Genomic DNA, 20,464 nt, shown 5'->3' with positions numbered 1-20,464 from the left:
ACCAATGTATAATGTATGCATTATCTCAAATGTGATTGATTATTTCATGGGTAGGTGATGAAATAGGATGCACTGAGCTTTTAGAAATTTCAAGAAATCACTGTTTATGCTACAGGACCAAAGTAGGTTCTTATATTTATACCCAGTGCCCCAGTAGTTAGCAGAACAAGCAAGCCCAAGGGAAAGTGCAGTATGTTTTTCTGAGTACTTCCTACCCTGCAAAATCCCCTCAAACCAGTAGTTTTGGAGATTTAATTTAATCCTTCCAGTTGGTAGGTTCAAGCCTGAGAAATCCAGTGCCAGTGTTTTTCCGGGCTTTGATGGTTAGGAACTGGCCAGACAGCTCTGCAGCCAGCTTGTCAAGGCCCTGAAGAAGCAGCCTGGCTATTGGAGACAGGTCTCTTCATGGCAGGAATCCACTATCATTTCTAGATCATTAGTACAGCAACTGTTATGTATGGTAGCAGAAGAAATGCACTTCTGTCTTTTTGAACTAGTCATTTGTTGTCAAGAAGCTCGGAATAGTCAGAGCTGTTTCCAGGGCCTGTTCTGCAGCTCTTGAATGTATTCTCCAACCTATGTATATATTAACATATAACCATGTCCCAGAGAATTCACACTGTGCAGCGCTGTGCTTTTGGCAGACAAGGAAAGCCTTCACATGAGTTACAGTTGATAGGGCAAGGGAAGCTCAGGGCTTACAAAAATCCCTTCAGTGGCCCTGCTTAAAATAGCAGTGTAGGCCATAGCTTAGTGTTTTGACAGTTTATATCAGCAGTTTTCTCAGCTGATATATTGATTGCAGTTTGGACTTCAGTCCTGCTGATCTAATAAAACATCACCATCATAACAGAGAAAGTAAAAGGATCTTTTGTGGTCCCAGCCACTTGGCAAAGTAGCTTTATAGAATTACTGTAAATCTAGCTTTACTGTAATAGGTGAAATGAAGCAATATTGAACAAGTTAATTATATTTTTATTCAACTTTTTCATCTATCAGTACGTTATATATTAGCACTACCCTGTATATTTTTTACAAATAGGCATTTGCTCAAAGGAATATAATGATGCCTTCACAAATATGAAAACAAGTTTTGTACATCAGTATCACAAACAACCTAACAGTGTGTTGAAAACTGCAATGCCCCTGATACTTAGTGGAGAAAACACACAAGGTCAACTGAGGTCTGAATTCAGCTTCAAGACATGTAAAAATCTTCTACTTATAATTTTGAATCAGTATTATGGATATTTTTAAACCATCTCGCCTTCAATCCTACTTATACTAAATATCCTTTAATTTCACAGCAATTGCTAACCATCCAGGAGGAATTAAACAACAAAAAGTCAGAATTGGAACAAGCAAAGGAAGAGCAGTCACATACACAAGCGTTACTAAAAGTCCTCCAGGAACAAGTAAGTGAATGAAACAACTCTGATTTATGAATCAGTTCAAACACCCCAATGCATACCTCCCTTGTGCGTCAGCCGTGCAAACATTTACTGAAAGTAATCTGCAGTACAATTAGCCTGAACCCTGTCAAACCTCCTAGCGGCTTTGCTGTGCAGAATTTATAATCTCATTCTCAGCATCGCTGTCCTCACTCCTGTACCTGTTTAGATTGCCCAAGTCTGCCAGTGTTGTGTGAGAGTTTCTTCCAGAAGACAACCAAATTTTGATAAAGTTTCAAACTATTGGCAATGAGGTATGTTTCAAAGTTTCAAAGTAAGCAGCTGGTTTCCTCTTAAGTCTAACAGTGAGGAAAATGAGTTTAGCATAACCCATGAGACTCCTGCAGACACATGAACAAGGACTGATTCATAGCAACACTTAAAAAATATCTTCCCTGTACATCAGGGTACTTATCTAACCGTGGTGAGCAACAGACCTTTTATATGAAGTTTGTAAATCTGATCATTTCATTCTGGCTTTCTTTGATACGAAAGTGTGCCCTGACATTGATAAGTGGATTGGAAAGTATTGTCTTACAGCAGGGTAAGACGGAGCACTCGGCAGGCAGCAGAGTGAAATCTAAGCCCACTATCTTCTTGAGAGGAGCCAGGAGAGCTCTTGAAATGCCTTCCTATTTCTGGCCTTCACTTGCTGCCAACAATATATGAATGGTAATTTGAAGGAAAAAGTTGTATACAGTAACCCCAACCCTCTATGGGTAATGAAATGCAGCTTGTTTTAAATTTTTCACCCATACATCATGGTTTTATATTGTATAAATAACCTTACACTGTATAAATAACTTCAAAGGTGACATTTGAGAATATATAAAGTCAGCTCTATGTCACTTTGTGAGTGATTTTTTTTAATGCTTTGGGGTCCAGAAAATATCTTTTTAGTTATTTTCTCCTAAAGGTATGATTGATTTGTGAGGGAAAAGTAAAGATATTAGTTTTTAAACTTTTATAGTTTTGGAAGAAAATGCTTCATAAAACTAATAATTATCTTTATGTGATGAATATAGGTTCAGTAACATGTACTGAGGCTGACACTATGATTTCAGATATAACAGATGGAAGTGCAAAGTCTAGTTGACTGAATTCACAATGGCCTGTAGTTGAGGAGATCTGAAATCACTGCCCCTTCCACTGTTATTATATGAAAAGACTCCCAGCTTTTTGGAACTGAGTTGGTCCAAATTTGCTCCAAATCAACCAGCTATAGCTCTGAGCTTTTGTTTTTTCTGCTCTCTCGCCCTGATATTTTTTCTTTTAGATAGCTTTGACTGGAATGGGGAGGGGTGAATTTCTCTTTCCTCTAAATGACTCAAATCTTTTATTTTGATTTTAAGTCTAAACCCTAGTCATAAAACTAGATTCTGAGTTTTGCAGAAAGTATTGCTATATCTTGTTATGGCATGTATTTTTAAAGAGCAAAGCACACACAGGTATGGGTCAAACATCACACTTCACTCTCCATTATTTAAAAAAAGGGACTGTGAAGAGGATTCGAAACAACTAAAATCATTAAAGACCTAGAAAATACAATTGAGAAGGAAGAATTTTAAATCTGCAATATTAATTTAAATGGGATAGCTCTTTCCAAGCAAAGACACCAAGAATCTTTAAGCTTGAGACACCAAATATATTTGGGTGCTGGTATCATTACCAAGCTGTCCAAGAGCCCCTCACTTGCTACCGCTTGGTGGTTCTTGCAAAAGGCCATGCAGTGTACAGGTTCCTTCCAGGCCCCTGCACCCACACACAGATGTGCACTGACAGCCACACCTCTCACCTTCACTGACCACTGCCTTTGAGGCTTTCTTTGGATTTGCTTAGAGTAACTCCACGTGCAAACAGTTTCAGCGGCCACATAGATGTGGCCTAAACAAATGGACACATGCAGGGAAAGATACACCCTTCTCTGAAGATTTGGGATGTTGCTATTAATGGGATTGCCCCTTGCTGGGAATCCTGACAAGAAAGGATAGGTCTTGGGGGCAGACCTTTCCCACCCTCAGGCCCTACCCCTCCAGGGAAGGACAGGCCACTCTCTAAGCTCTCAGTTTTCCCATATGTGAAGATGCAGCTTCTCTAGGTCCCTCCAGGCCCCACTGACTCCTGCCTTTCATCTCCTTTGTAATGAGGATAGCTTTATACATCTGGAGCTTGTTCACAACCTGTTTCATCAGACAAGATGTACAGCCCTACCTGGGGTAGAGTAGCAGCTAAAGGCGAGAAGAACAGGGAGCTGAGGGAAGAACAAAGCAGCAGCTGTCCTGAGCTGCAGCTCCAAGGAAGGAGAGGGGCGATGTGCAGCGGGAGGGGTTTCCTCCCATGGTTCTGGCTACAGAGCACAGTGGAGTGAACAGTGCCAGGAGACAGGGAGTGAGGGAGAGTAAACAGGAACAGAAACAGCGAGGGCAGAGTTAGAGGACATCATGGAATAGGAAGAATGGAGTTTATTTAAAAGGGAGGAGAGCAATGGCACATTTATGTTGCTGAACACATAAAGGTGGAACAGACACTCACAAATAGTCCTTTACTTCTGCTGAGAAAGAGCAAGACCTTCTGAGCTAACCCCACTCTAACTCATGGGAGCACAAACTACAGGACCTAAGGTGGGATGAGCAGAGGGGTTGATGAAGCAGATGATGATGAGGGACACCTACAATAAGAAACCTTCAGCTAGGAAAAGAGCGAGGGGATTTTAGAGTCCTTTCGTGTCCTGTGATAACAGGTAGTATTCCTATCACTGTAGCACACCTCTGCCTTGTCATATATGCCATACATCGCCCATGCTCCCCTGTCTGTCATGTGTAGAAACATCAATGATGTTGCCCTGAAGAACAGTGGGCAGATTTCTTCCTTAAGTGGGCGTGATATGGAAATGAGCGGAAGAGACTTTGGTCCATAATCAACTACTTGATCCTCAATTTCTTCATGTTACCATTCCTTTGGCAAAACCGCTCCTTTGGCATGGAGTAGGTAGGGCTTTTTAGCTGGGAGTTTAAGACTGGCTTTAAAAATCTAAAGACGCTTTCATTTTCATATGCATAAATAGAAGGAACCAGTGTTCTGAATCAAACACATTGGTGGTATATGTGCATTGATTTTCTTTCAACTCTTAAGTATTTTTTCCTACCATGAATACTTTGTATTAGGCATAAAAAAGATAATGGAGGAGATGCTGCTTCCTAAGCCAGGAAAAAATACTGGCAAAACAGCTGCAAGCCCGCTCACCCTCTTCCTTTGCTGTCGGATTCTAAATGTCTGTTTTGAGTCACGACAGGATAAAATGCCAATTAAAGGGTTTCTGAAACCTCCTGATAACTGATTACTCCTAAGCCTCTGAGAAAGAGAAGTGTTTTCAAATGCTCACTGTTAAAAATCTCATTTGAGAAATATCGTTTCTTCTAATGCTTCAGTGGCCAAGGAGATGTCATCCAAACTCTTTCTCTACCAAAGAAGCAGCTGTCTTTAGGCCTCCAGAGATGTCAGTCATTCAAATATATTCTCAAGGAAGACATGTCTAGTAGCACAGCAGCATGTTAAAAGTGGCTAAAAATGCATCATTCACGAATAATCGTTAATATAACATCATTTTGCTGGTGGCAACTTGCAAACACTGCAGGGTTTAAATTAATAGCAATCCAACTAGGAAATGAAATCATTTATTATTCTTAAGAACCAATTTTATACACTTTATGCCTATGGAACTGCTTTCTAATCTTATTATTTAAAAAATAATAACCAAGACCCATTTATTCTTTTGCCAGGCATCAAGCTTCATAAAATATTGGTCTCAAACTGGCTCCAATAAGGCTCATTAGAAATACGTGCTCCATCTGTTTTACCTCATTGGAAGTTTTATAAAATGCAACCTCAGATAAATCAGTTAACAAGATGATATATTTAAGAGATTTGCTTGCTTATTCATTATTTTGTTTTATGTTGTTTTTCCTTAAAATTTGCAGTTAAAAGGTACCAAGGAATTGGTCGAGACCAATGGCCACAGCCATGAGGATTCAAATGTAGGTACCACAAACCTGGTATTTTCTCTTCTTGCTTGATGTTGGTCGAACACATGGGGATGTGGCACTTTATCTACAACTTAGAGGAAATCAGAAGCTCTGCCTCTCAGCAGTTTAAGATTAATATATAGGGTTTGGCAAGAAAATGTGGTTGACAGGCACTGCTATTGTTAGCCTAGTTTATCAAATGTCAGTTTAGAAGTATGTGAGCTAATCCCCACCATCAAAAAATCTAATCTCAGTGAGTCTGTTTGAGCTCTTAATATTTCCAAAACTATGACTGATGATATAGTGGGAGGGAAATGGAAGGAGACCCGACAGGGTAATCAGTTGTTCACTGCATGTATATTCATTAAGTTTGCCTGCCAGCCAAAGTGGTACTTAAATGATTGACATGCTGAAAAGGTCTCAGAGCAAACCCCTTCTCTCAGAATAGCCCTTGAAATTGCACCTCTTTTCTGTTCCTCACCCAGAACAGTAGCATGGTGCATCCATCTTCTTGATAGAGAATAATGTGTGATGGTACAAGATCTCCGTTACACCCTGACTTCCTCTCTTAGTTTTCCTTGAATATCCAATTGTCAGAATGGAAACAAGTATTCTTTTTGGCTTGAAAGTTCTTTAGTCTCAGATGGAATATTATACCATGTAGATCATTACCTCTCCATATGTTTGATGAGATTTTGTCTTTTTAAAATCTCTCTGTATCTGTATGTATTTGATCATCCTCATCATAGAAAATGCTTACTAAGCAGTTCTTTTCACAGAACACAGAATTAGACATGATGATGAATGCCTGATTACACTGGAGCTAGGAGAAATTATATATTTCTTGTTCACTTTTGTTTTAATTATATACAACAGAGAGCCTAATATTCAGAGCATCAAAAAAATCCCACTTAATCATTACTGTTCCTACCCAGCAGACATTTAACATATCATGTTTATTGAGGACTTATATGTTCATAGGTGCTCTGCTAAGTTCTAGGAGGACAGAAATGGGGATAACAAAGAAATATATGACTTGTTGTCTGCCCTCGGGGAACTTATAACTGAGTTAATGAATTAAGAAACACATGATATACAGGAGGTGATAAGCATACAGGAAGTTGAGGCAGCTATGATGTGATATAGTCTGAAATCCAGACTTTGCTGCTTATCAACTGTGTCAGCTTGACAAGTTATTTAACCTCTCTGAGCTTCCTTTTTCTCACTTGTAAAAAGAATGGCAAAGCCTATCTAAAAAACATGTCATAATATTGTACTGAGCTAAGGCCTGGGAAAACCTTGAGGTGGTTATCTGTATGATTTCTTTGTGCTAGATAATCAAGAAAGGCTTCCTGGACCTGTGGGACTTGGGGTTGGCTTTGGGGAGTGAACAGAATTGAAAAAGTGGAAAGCCAGAGGAGGAAACCATTCATACAGAGCTCCCCATAGGCAATGTCGTGTGACATAGTTTGTCTTTCCACTCTAATATTCATGACCCCTGTCCTTACCCTAAAGCCTTTCTTCAGCATCCTGTCTTTGAGGGACACGTGGCTGCCACATTCTCAACCAAGACCTTCATATCCACTCTACATAGGGCCAGTCCCCCTGTGGCTTCCAGGGAAGCTGCTCTCTGTTCCAGTAAGCCAAACAAAGTGGCAGTGGGCCTCCATTTTCTAGTTTGTGAAATGGGGATATTATCTCCTACCTTGCCTTCCTTAAGGCTTACTGTGAGAAGCAAATGAGATCACGTATGTGGACGTACTTGTAATTGTGAGGTTCTATCTAAGATGTTATGGTTATAAATTGATCTGCTGATTGAATTAAATTTGATGATACATGTAAAGACAGGCCTAACACAATATCTAGCCCATAAGCCTTTTTTGAAAAATTTTAAAAGTCATTACTATTCAATGGAAAAAGTAAAGGGAGATAATCTTTGCGGTCTTTGTCCCTTCATTAGGAAAGTTTTCACCTTTTTAAGATACCCATCTAGAGTCTATGATGTAGGCTTTGTAATCAACTCAAAGAAATGACTATTGAGAGATGGGGTTCTGACCCAGCAGGAGGGAAGAGCAGCACCTTGACCTAGGGTGGGGGAGATACTTGTGAAGTGACAGAGCCTGACAGTCCTTGCCAGTCACTGCAGGCCGCCACCTCCCTTCCTAGGCAGAGGGCTGGGCTAATCTTAACAATCACTGTCTGTTGTGTCAGGGTTTCCCAGCTGGTGGATTATTCACTCATCCTCTTTTCTGTCTGAACTTTGTCTCTTTTTGGCAGTTTCCCCAGTACCTCTACTAGGGCATGTGAAAAAGAAGAAATAAAAATCAATTATTTTGCCCTCATATTAGGAGCCCTAGCAAAATATTTTGCAAATGTATTCTTAAATGTCTGAAATGAAGTCTACATCTCATCTGAAGTTGCCACCAGCCTTGTGGTGGTTGAAAGCGATGAGGCCTTCAAATCAGACTGAGAGGGTTTGAATCCATTTTGATTACTGAGTAGACATGTGACTGAGGCAAGTTATTTGAACTTTCTGAACTTCACCTTCCTCATTTGTGTGTTAAGTGAAGCCGTGTACATTAACACCGAGCCTAGAGTACATATTCAACAAGTATTAATTATCTTTATGCATCAGTAGTATTTAATATAGGCTGGGTGTAGAGGTTCATGCCTGTATTCCCAGCACTTTGGGAGGCCGACGTGGGCAGATCTCTTGAGCCTAGGAATTCAAGACCAGACTGGGCAACATGGTAAGACCTCATCATCTCTACAAAAACATAAAAATTAGCCAGGTGTGATGGTGCGCACCAGTAATAGCAGCTACTTGGGAGGCTGAAGCAGGAGGATCACTTGAGCCCAGGAGGCAGAGGTTGCAGATTGCAGTGAGCAGAAATCACACCACTGCACTCCAGCCTGGGTGATAGAGCAAAACCCTGTCTCAAAAACAAAAAAGTATTTAATATAGCTGAAAGGACTTTGGCAGGATAAATTTTAAGGCACACAAAGTTTAAAGCCTCTGGCCCAAAGGCTATTGAGTGAGACAAATAAATTATTTTTCATTACAATTATTTACATCTGGGGGCAGGAATTTTATGCATTATCATTTATTAATAACAGTTATACAGTGGACTGGCACCAGCTTAGCTGGGTGTTCTTGTGAGAGCTGACAATTTAAAAAAAAAACACAGTGTTTTACTATAAAAGTAAAAAACAAAAGTATGTTTGAAGCTTGCAAATTATAGAAAAGAGTACAAAGGTAAGAAAAAAAAAGCTCAGTATCTCATTACTCAGATAACCACCATTAACATTTTATTTTCATTTTTTCCAGTCATGTACATGTATATGACCAGAGGGAAAAACCCATAAATAAATACTGTCATCTTGTCTTCAGTTTTGTACCTTTTTGATTTTTCATTATATCATAAATATTTTTCTTGTCACCAAATGTTCCTCAAAGACATGATTCTTAATGGCTGTATAATGTAGATATGAAATAATTGAACTACACTCCTGTGTGTCAGGCATTTAACTTCCTGTTTTTGCTATTATAAATAATTCTGTAATTAACATATCCATAAATCTTGGTTGCATCTCATATTTGTTTCTGGGGGATTCTGTATATTAATAGCTCTGTGGTGGAGTCTGGCAGGGAGCTTCAGACTTTTGGAACTGCCTGGCATTCAGGATGCTGGTGTGGCTGCTGTTCCCTTACAGTATCTATTAGTCATCCTGAAGGGATCCACTAAAGGATATGTAGCATCTTGAATTTCCTCGTTTGTCTTAGTCTCAAGACTAATCTAGCTTATGGTCTGTTAGTATTACTTTTCTGTTGTTTTTATGTTTTACTGTGTACCACCAGAATCTGACCAATACATTATCCAGCATTCTTGAGGTCTCGAAACAGATACACCCTTTAAAAGCCCAACCCTGGCCCCTTATCACAAGATCTTCTGCAAATGCATGCCCGAGAGAAAAGTTTTCTGAAAGCAGATTTAAAACTGTTAGGGCCAGAAACTGAAGTCAACTGCAAAGGCCCTGCTCTCCAAGAGGACTTGCGCAACTCATGCTCACGCTTGCTGGCTTTTTCTTTGTATTTAGAACTGGATAGATTAACGACAGGCAATTCAACCATTTAAGTGTAACCAAGTTTAAAACTAACCTTTATTCCAATTTCTTTAAGGATTTCAGTTGTTTCAGATCCAATTTTCTTTCCTGGAAAGCAAAGCTATAAATTTTCTTTTCATCTCTGTCTCTGAGCTATCTCCATGTCCCTAGGACTGCTGAATAACCAACCTAGTCCCTGGTAATTGTGTATAACAGATATCAACATCTTAAATTATAAAAATATATAAATAACATGGTCTTATCTTTTTTGATGATTTTCTTCCCAGCAGTATTGCCACATATGATCCTTGCATAAGTGTGTTTGTGGAGGGGAAGGAGGCGGAGGGAGAACTGTAGGATCAGGTAGGAGGAATGAAATGCAGTGACAGCTTAAGCCAGCAATGTTTAGAACAATTTGGTCTAAAAGCTTTCCATGAATTTTCTCTCCTCCCATCCTTGTTTCTGTTACAGGAAAGTTGCCACCTCACATTCCTCTATTTGCTCAATTCACACTCCCACACTGGGGTTAAAGAAATCATTTGCAATTTGTAAAGAGATTTAATTGGTGATGCTGAAGGTTGCCACTGTCAACCGGAACACCCTTCCCATCCACCAATAAAACAAAAACACAAAAGAAAAAAGACTTTTCAGTTTTTCACATCACCTCTGTAAGAAAGTAAATCCTAGGAGCTGTCTTTAAATCTGTCAGAGTAAAGACGTTAGGAGCGTATGGAAGAGATATGTGCAAAGAACATTCTTCAAGTTCAGTATAGCGCAGCAGAAGGCTATCGTTAACCATGTATTTTAATGATGTATGTAAGGGAACCTCCGCATGTGCTGAGTTCTCTGCTCGGTTTCTAAGTGTAGCTTCTAGGCTTTAGGCAGAGGCATGAGAGAGAATACATACTGATGTACCAAACAAGGTGAGAAAAAAAAAGACAACCTCTATGGAAGAATGGCACCATATCTTCAAAGGGAAAAAACAACTCAGCTTGGATTCTTTCTTCCCAGAACTTGCTGCGTGGTCTTAAGGGCCCTGATCTTGAACTGGGAGAGGAGCAGACAAAACAGAAAGGGACAAATATAAGGTTTCACACCTCCCTCACCCCAACCCACAGCTCTATCAAAAGGAAAATGAGCCTAGATCCACTAGGACTGAGGCTAGCAGACACCAACATGGGACCAAAGGTGTCGCAGCTCTTGCATTCTGCTCCATATGTTTTTCCTCCCAGCCTTCCTCCTTGCTGTGCTCGACGTGTACAGAGGCCTCATTTGTCCCCACACAGCCTGACATCACTTTCTACTCGGTACGCCCACCAACATTCATTGAGGGAGGCAGCAGAGTGTAGAGGTTATGAACAGATCTGGACATCAAGCAGCCCAGTTTCAATCTGGGTGACCTTGAGCCGTACACTAAACCCCTGCACCTCCATTTTTTTCACCTCCAAAATGAAGGTAATAACATACCTACCTCATAGGGTAACTGTGAGCCTTGCTTTGCAGTGCTGATGTGATCAGCACGTGTTTGACATTACTGTTACTCCAGCCTTGGACACACTGGGCTAGGTTCTGGAGACACTGTGGTGAGTAATGAAGACATGATTTCTGTTCCAACGTGGAGCTGACTCCCTGTCCTCATGCCTTTCACTTACCAAAACTTGCTATCCTGTTTCATTCTATCAGGACTCATTCTCTGCCTGCAGGTCAGTATAACAGTGAATTGGCTTGAGGCAATTTATTTGTATGGTTCAGGCAATTTATTTGTATTGTTCCAACAATTTTCTGGAGACAAGACCTTTTTTGGAAGGATTGGCTCCATGGCAGGCTTGGGAGGAGAGTCTGGTAGGAGTGGGGCACAATGAATGGTACAGAGAACTTCATGGTCTCCAGAAAGCTCAACTAGAAAATCAGGAGCCACTTTGTCTTCCCTTTAGAGAGGGATAGGCCTCTGTAGATGTCTGAGGTCACCTTTGCTCTATAGATGCCTAAGTCAAGAAGGTGAACTTCTCATGGACTAATATTTCCTTTGCCCTATTGGATATATTACCCTGCCCACATATTATATGCTCATACCCAGAACTTGCTCTTTCCCTCCAGTTACAGCCCCTGTAACATTATTGCTTTTCTCCTGCCAATGCTTCCTTCCCCATCTCTACCCCACCCTCTCTTTATACCCTCTGCCCCCATGCATCTGCCTTCTTCCAGCTGTTTCACCACATTTTCTGCTGTGAATTAACTGCATGTGCTGCAATTCACTCTGAAACCCATAGTTCCATCTGAAAAAATCCATACACATCCCAATGCAGCACCCTTGAAAAAGTCAATGATTGCAAAGGGACCCTGTTAGGATATCCCCATCCCAGCATGTACAGAGCTCCAAAGAAGGATTAAAGAGGGAAATGCTGTCAAAAATGGACAGAAGCTGGCTCATGATGAGTGCTCTTATATCCAGTGAAGTCTCAAAGAAGCTTCCTTCCCAGACACCTCAATGCCAATTTACTGTGTTTCCACTGCTGGAGGCTGGGGCTAGAAGTTTGTCCTTTTTATAAGGGCAGGAGTTGGTGGTACCTGCTTGGTCATTAATGAATTTGGAGCATGTAACAGTATTAGCAGATTTAATAAAGCTGACAAATTGAGTTTACAGAAGTGAAAATAACTTCTTCCTCCAGGCCAGGTTAGAGAAAATCAGGCAAAGGAAACAAATTTCAGTGTTGTGTGAAATGGTCTGACATGGACATGGATACCTGTATAGGTAAAACCAAGATCTGAACAAAAGTTACCCCTTTTGGAGACAGAATGTCCTTCCCCAGAAAGGTTCATGATAATCCTACCAGAGGTAACTGCAAAGCAGTTGTTTAGAATGGAGAATGGTAACTTTTATAGAGCCAATATACATATAGATAAATACACAAAAATACTGTTGTCCTGAAAGTACCATTTTCTTTTTGTGGAAAATGTAGAAATGCAGAAAAAAATAAAAAGGTAACCATTTGCCATCTCACCACTCACAAATTAGTTTCCACTTCTTTGTATTTTCTTTATCTTTGTTTATGTGCATGTATATACATTTTTACCAAGTTTATAGCATATCACATGGACAATTTTACAACCTACATTTCTAAATTTATCAATAATGAACATTTACTTAAGTTATTAAATAGGTTTTAAAAATATATTTTATCAGTGCATAATAGATGCAGATGTTTTTAGGTACCTGTGATATTTTCATATATTCATATAATGTATAGTGATCAAATCAGGACAATTGGATATCCATTGCCTTGAATGCTTTTCTTTATTCTGTGAGGACTCAGATTCTTCTCTTTTAGCTATGTTGAAATATATACAATAGATTACTGTTAACTCTTGTCAACCTACTAAACTATCAAACTCTATTCTAAGTATATTCTTGTATCCAATAATCAACCTCTATTCATCCCTAACCCTAACCCTGCCTGGCCTCTGGCAACCAATCTGCTCTCTATCTTCATAAGATCCACTTTTTTAGCTCCCTTATACTAGTGAGAACATGTGGTACTTAACTTTCTGTGTCTGGGTTATTTCACTTTACGTAATGGCCTCCAGTTTCATCCACATTGCTGCAAATGACAAGATTCCATTCTTTGTATGGCTAAATAGTATTCCATTATGTATATATACCACGGTTTCTTTATCCATTCATCTGATGACAGACACTAGGTTGATTCTATATTTTGACTATTGTAAATAGCACTGCAATAAATCAGTATATCTCTTTGGCATATTGATTTTCTTTCTTTTGACTATATACCCAGTAATGAGATTGCTGGATCAAATGGTAGCTCTGTTTTTACTTTTCTGAAGAACCTCCATACCGTTTTCCACAACTGTGGTACTAATTTACATTCCCGCTAACAGTGTACTAGGGTTCCACTTTGTTCATATAATCACCACCATCTATTATTTTTTGTCTTTTTGATAAAAGCAATTTTAACTGGGGTGAGATGATATCTTACTGGTTTTGATTTGCATTTCTCTGATGATTAGTGATGTTCATCATTTTTTTTCATATAACTGTTGGCCATTTGTATGTCCTCTTTTGAGAAATGTCTAGTCAGATATTTTGCCTATTTTGTAATCAGATTATTTGTCTTTTTGCTATTGAGTTCCTTATGTTATAAATTTCTTACATTATGGTTCTTAATCACGTGTCAGATGGAGAGTTTGCAAATATTTTCTCCCATTCTGTAGGCTGTCTCTTCAGTTTGTTGATTGTTTCCCTTGCTGTGCAAACACTTTTTAGCTTGATGTGATTCCATTTGTCTATTTTTACTTCTGCTGCCTGTGCTTTTGAGGTTTTCCTTAAAAAAAAACCTTTGCCCAGACTGGTGTCCTGGAGCATTTTCCCAATGTTTTCTTCTAGTAGTTTCATAGTTATGGGTCTTAGATTTAAGTCTTTAATCCATTTTGACTATTTTCTAGTCTAATCATTTTGACTATTTGCTATTTTCCTAGCACCACTTACTGAAAAGACTGTCCTTCCCCCAGTCTATGTTTTTGGCACCTTTGTCAAAAATCAGTTAGCTAAAAATGCATGGATTTATTCCTAGGTTCTCTACTCTAATAGTCTTATGTGTTTGTTTTTATGCTAGTAGCATGCTGTTTTGGTTACTGTGACTTCATAGTATATTTTGAAGTCAGGTAATGTGATGCCTCCAGCTTTGTTGTTTTTGCTCAAGATTTCTTTGGCTATTTGGAATCTTTTGTAGTTTCATATAAATTTCAGGACTTTTTTTCTGTTTCTATGTAGAATGTCACTGGTATTTTGATAGAGATGTCATTGAATATGTAAATTACTTTGGGTAATATTGACATTTTAACAATATCAGTTCTTCTAATCCATGGGCATGGAATAACTTTGCAATTTTTTGTGTAATCTTCAATTTTTGCAGTATTTAATAATTGTCCTTGTAGAGATCTTTTACTTCTTTACTTAAACTTATGCCTACACATTTTACATTTTTTTTTAGCTATTATAAATGAGTTTGTTTTCTTGATTTCTTTTTCAAATTGTTTGCTGTTGGTATATATAAATACTACTGATGTCTTTATATTGGTTTTGTATACTGCAACTTTACTGAATTCATCAGTTCTAGCAATTTTTTGGCAGCATCATTATGGTTTTCTAAATATAAGATCATGTCATCTGTGAACAAGGCTAATTGGCTTCTTCTGTCCAATTTGGATGCTTTTTCTTTCTCTTGCCTAATTGCTCTGGCTAGGACTTCCAGTATTATGTTGAATAAAAGTGACAAATGGCTATTCTCATCATGTTCCAGATGTTAGAGGAAAAACATTCCATTTTTCCCCATCTAGTATGATGTTAACTGTGTGTTTGTCATATATGGTCTTTATTATTTTGATGTATGTTCCTTCTATACCTGGTTTGTTGAGAGTTTTTATCATTAAGAGATGTTGCATTTTCCCACATGCTTTTTCACCATCTATGAAATCATCATATGGTTTTCATTCTTGGTTCTGTTAATGTGATATATCGTGTTTACTAATTTGCATATGTTAAACCATCCTTGAATCCTTGGGATGAATCTCACTTGATCATGATGAATGATCTTTTCAATTTGTTGCTGAATTATGTTTGCTAGTATTTTGTTAAGGATTTTTTTGTATCTATGTTTGTCATGAATATTGGCCTGTGGTGTTTGAATAGTTTGAATTGAATAACTATTAGTTCTTATTTAAATACTTGGTAGAATTCAGCAGTGAAGGCAGCAGATTCTGAACTTTTTTTTATAAGAGACTTTTTATTACTGCTTCAGTCTCATTACTTGTTATTGGTATGTTATGTCTCCATGGTTCAATCTTGGTAGATTATATGTGTCTAGGAATTTATCCATTTCTTCTAGGTGTTCAAATTTGTTGGTATACAGTTATTCATAATAGATTCTAAGCATCATTTGTATTTGCTGTGGTATCAGTTGTTTTGTGATTTTTAATGACTGCCTAATATTTCATGCCACAGATGTACACTAATTTCTTTAATCAGTCCCTGCTGTGGGACTTTAAAATCTTACTTGTTTTTGCTGTCATGGATAATAGGCAATGGATACTCTTTGACAATGTATTGGTTAATCATCTATAATTAAAAGCACTTTATAAATAGGGAAGCTTTTATACTTGATTGGAATTTAGGAACAGAGGAAGATTCACTGAATCTTTTTTTTTTTTTTTAAATAAAGCTAAGTCCCCCACTTGGTAAATAATGAAATAAACACCCCATAATAAAGGCTGGATATTACCACATACAGAAGATACTGAGTTCAACTGGAAAGGAAAATAACCTCAATAATATTTGCATTTTGAAGAGAAAGGCAAATTTTATATACTTCATAAATAATTTAGAAGAACAATACTCAGATATATTACTTGGGGTCTTATGCTGTGAACTCTGTACCTGAGCCTTCTTTGTGGCCTGGGGATTATAGAGCCTGTGCTCTGTATGGACCCCAGACCAACATTAATAGCCATCCGTACCCAAATGAGGCTTGTCATCCTCTTGAGAAAACGTGAGATCAAGAGTGATTAATTGAAAGTTAACAAAGTAAGTTCTAACGCAACCCAAAAATTAAGCTTTTATTTCTACTTATGGCCAAGAAATTTCAGGTAAGCTCCAAACCATCAACAAGGGATGCATATACAAACATACAGACATGACTTGCATGCAAGCAGGATCATTTTCAAGTCAAATAAGCCTAGAGGGCTCAATTACAGGATTCCTGCCTCACATCAGGTATGGCTTAGCACTGCCTAATATCCTAAGCAACAAGAAACAGGAGGAACATTCAGTAGCAAATGTGAAAAGAGTTGGGAGCCCAAAAGGTGGACAGAAGCAGAGGATTGCCCTAGTGCCTCATGCAGACAGCAGGGGAGGGGAGGAGCCTCCTTTCCTCAAGCACTTTCAGTCCCCACTGACATGGCACCAGTATTAGTGGTATAAAACCACCAGGAGCAAGGATGCACCAGCAGATAAACTCCCCTTCCTCTTAGTTCTGTATGTTACTCAGGAGCCATAAGGCTTCCTGGACTTTTGTGGTTTTTTTTTTTGAGACAGAGTCTTGTTTTGTCGCCAGGTGCCAGGCTGATGTGCAGTGGCACTATCTCGGCTCACTGCAACCTCCGCCTCCCAGGCTCAAGCAATTCTCCTGCTTCAGCCTCCCGAGCAGCTGGGACTACAGGCACACGCTACCACACCCAGCTAATTTTTGTGGTTTTTAAATTAGAGACGAGGTTTCACCATGTTGGCCAGGATGATCTCAATCTCTTGACCTCATGATTCGCCTGCCTCAGCCCCCCAAAGTACTGGGATTACAGGTGTGAGCCACCGCACCCAGCCCTGGACCTTTGTTTTTATGATTTACATTATATATATTTTATAGCACTTAGGTTCTGGGGTACATGTGCAGAATATACAGGATTCTTGCATAGGTACCTACATGGCAATGTGGTTTGCTGCCTCAATCCTCCCGTCACCTCTATCTGGCATTTCTCCCCATGTTATCCCTCCCAACCTCCCTACCCCCTGCTATCCCTCCCCTATTCCCCCACAACAGACCCCAGTGTGTGATGCTCCCCTCCCTGTGTCCATGTGTTCTCATTTTTCAACACCCACCTATGAGTGAGAACATGTGGTGTTTGATTTTCTGTTCTTGTGTCAGTTTGCTGAGAATGATGGTTTCCATATTCATCCATGTTCCTACAAAGGACACAAACTCATCATTTTTTATGGCTGCATAGTATTTCATGGTGTACATGTGCCACATTTTCCTTGTCCAGTCTATCATTGATGGGCATTTGGGTTGGTTCCAGGTCTTTGCTATTGTAAACAGTGCCACAATGAACCTGTGTGTGCATATGTCTTTATAACAGAATGGTTTATAATCCTTTGGATATATACCCAGTAATGGGATTGCTGGGTCAAATGAAATTTCTATTTCTAGGTCCTTGAGGAATCGCCACACTATCTTCCATAATGGTTGAACTAATTTACACTCCTACCAACTGTGTAAGAGTGTTCCTATTTCTCCACATCCTCTCCAGCATCTGTTGTCTCCAGATTTTTTAATGATCACCATTCTAACTGGCGTGAGATGATGGTATCTCAATGTGGTTTTGATTTGCATTTCTCTAATGACCAGTGATGATGAGCATTTTTTCATATGTTTGTTGGCCTCATATATGTCTTCTTTTGAAAAGTGTCCGTTCATATCCTTTGCCCACTTTTGAATGGGTTTGTTTTGTTCTTGTAAATCTGTTTTAATTCTTTGTAGCTTCTGGATATTAGCCCTTTATCAGATGGGTAGATTGCAAAAATTATTTCCCATTCTGTTGGTTGCCAGTTCACTCTAATAATTGTTTCTTTTGCTGTATAGAAGCTCTGGAGTTTAATTAGATCCCATTTGTCTATTTTGGCTTTTGTTGCCAATGCTTTTGGTGTTTTAGTCATGAAGTCCTTGCCTGTGCCTATGTCCTGAATGGTTTTGCCTGGATTTTCTTCTAGGGTTTTTATGGTGTTAGGTCTTATGTTTAAGTCTTTAATCCATCTGGAGTTAATTTTAGTGTAAGGTGTCAGGAAGGGGTCCAGTTTCTGCTTTCTGCACATGGCTAGCCAGTTTTCCCAACACCCTTTATTAAACAGGGAATCTTTTTCCCACTGCTTGTTTTTATCAGGTTTGTCAAAGATTAGATGGTTGTAGATGTGTGGTGTTGCCTCCGAGGCCTCTTGTTCTGTTCCATTGGTCTATATCACTGTTTTGGTACCAGTACCATGCTGTTTTGATTACTGTAGCCTTGTAGTAGTATAGTTTGAAGTCAGGTAGTGTGATGTCTCCAGCTTTATTCTTTTTGCTTAGGATTGTCTTGGCTATGTGGGCTCTCTTTTGGTTCCACATGAAGTTTAAGGTTTTTTTTCCAGTTCTGTGAAGAGGGTCATAGGTAGTTTGATGGGGATAGCATTGAATCTATAAATTACTTCAGGCAGTATGGCCATTTTCACAATATTGATTCTTCCTAACCATGAGCATGGAATGTTTTTCCATCTGTTTGTGTCCTCTCTCATTTTCTTGAGCAGTGGTTTGTAGTTCTCCTTGAAGAGGTCCTTTACTTCCTTTGTTAGTTGTATTCCTAAGTATTTTATTCTCTGTCACAATTGTGAATGGTAGTTTGTTCCTGATTTGGCTCTCTTTAAGTCTGTTAATGGTGTATAGGAATGCTTGTGATTTCTGCACATTGATTTTGTATCCTGAGACTTTGCTGAAGTTGCTTATCAGTTTCAGGAGATTTTGGGCTGAGACTATGGGGTCTTCTAAATATACAATCATGTCATCTGCAAACAGAGACAATTTAACTTCCTCCTTTCCTAATTGAATACCCTTTATTGCTTTTTCTTGCCTGATTGCTCTGGCTACTACTTCCAATACTATGTTGAATAGGAGTGGAGAGAGAGGGCATCCATGTCTAGTGCCAGATTTCAAAGCGAATGCTTCAAGTTTTTGCCCATTCAGTAAGATATTGGCTACGGGTTTTTTATTTTGAGATACGTTCTTTTGATACCTAGTTAATTGCGAGTTTTTAGCATACAGAGCTGTTGAATTTGTCAAAGGCCTTCTCTGCATCTATTGAGATAATCATGTGGTTTTTCTCTTTGGTTCTGTTTATGTGGTGTATTACGTTTATAGACTTGTGTATGTTGAACCAGCCTTGCATCCCCAGGATGAAGCCTACTCGATCATGGTGGATAAGCTTTTTGATGTGCTGTTGCAATCAGTTTGCCAGTATTTTATTGAAGATTTTTGCATCTATGTTCATCATGGATATTGGCCTGAAGTTTTCTTTTCTTGTTGAGTCTCTGCCGGATTTTGGTATCATTATGATGTTGGCCTCATAAAATGATTTGGGAAGGATTCCCTCTTTTTGGATTGTTTGAAATAGTTTCAGTAGGAGTGGTACCAGCTTCTCTTTGTATGTCTGGTAGAATTCAGCTGTGAACCCATCTGGACCTGGGCTTTTTTTGGTTGGTAGGCTATTAATTACTGCCTCAACTTCAGCCCTTGTTATTGGTCTATTCAGGGTTTCGACTTCTTCCTGGTTTAGGCGTGGGAGTGTGCAAGTATCCAGGAATTTATCCATTTCTTCCAGGTTTACTGGTTAATGTACATAGAGTTGTTTGTAGTAATCTCTGATGGTAGTTTGTATTTCTGGGGAATTGGTGGTGATATCCTTTATTGTTTTTTATTAGATCTATTTGATTCTTCTCTCTTTTCTTTTTTATTAATCTGGCTAGCAGTCTGTCTATTTTGTTGATCTTTTCAAAAAACCAGTTCCTGGATTTATTGATTTTTGGAAGGGTTTTTTGTGTCTCTGTCTCTTTCAGTTCTGCTCTGATCTTAGTTATTTCTTGTCTTCTGCTAGGTTTTGAGTTTTTTTGATCTTGCTCCTCTAGCTCTTTCAATTTTGATGATAGGATGTCGATTTTAGATCTTCCTTGCTTCTCATGTGGGCATTTATTGCTATACATTTTCCTCTAGACACTGCTTCAGATGTGTCCCAGATATTCTGGTATGTGGTGTCTTCGTTCTCGTTGGTTTCGAAGAAAATCTTTATTTCTGCCTTCATTTCATTGTTTATCCAGTCAACATTCAAGAGCCAGTTGTTCAGTTTCCATGAAGTTTTGCAGTTCTAAGTTAGTTTCTTAATCCTGAGTTCTAATTTGATTGCACTGTGGTCTGAGAGACTGTTTGTTATGATTTCCGTGTCTTTTGCATTTGCTGAGGAGTGATTTACCTCCAATTATGTGGTCAAATTTAGAGTAGGTGTGATGTGGTGCTGAGAAGA

The 20,464-nt window shown here is 38.9% G+C and overlaps 1 protein-coding gene across 8 annotated transcripts in view; it reads left to right on the top strand.

Moving 5' to 3' along the window:
* The window catches only part of ENOX1 (ecto-NOX disulfide-thiol exchanger 1), a 505,667-nt gene that overhangs the window by 425,380 nt on the left and 59,823 nt on the right, over positions 1 to 20,464 (top strand). For all 8 annotated transcript variants that reach the window (XM_021669313.2, XM_021669309.2, XM_021669314.2 and 5 more), the window contains 2 exons: positions 1,308 to 1,415; positions 5,429 to 5,485. In XM_021669313.2, coding sequence (XP_021524988.2) covers positions 1,308 to 1,415; positions 5,429 to 5,485 — 165 coding nt within the window. The remainder of the gene's footprint in view (positions 1 to 1,307; positions 1,416 to 5,428; positions 5,486 to 20,464) is intronic.

This window comes from Aotus nancymaae, unplaced genomic scaffold (assembly GCF_030222135.1).
Source record: "Aotus nancymaae isolate 86718 unplaced genomic scaffold, 86718_ANA_hifiasm-v0.15.2.pri h1tg000043l, whole genome shotgun sequence".
Lineage (NCBI taxonomy): Eukaryota > Metazoa > Chordata > Mammalia > Primates > Aotidae > Aotus > Aotus nancymaae.
This window is presented reverse-complemented; position numbering and strand designations above follow the sequence as displayed.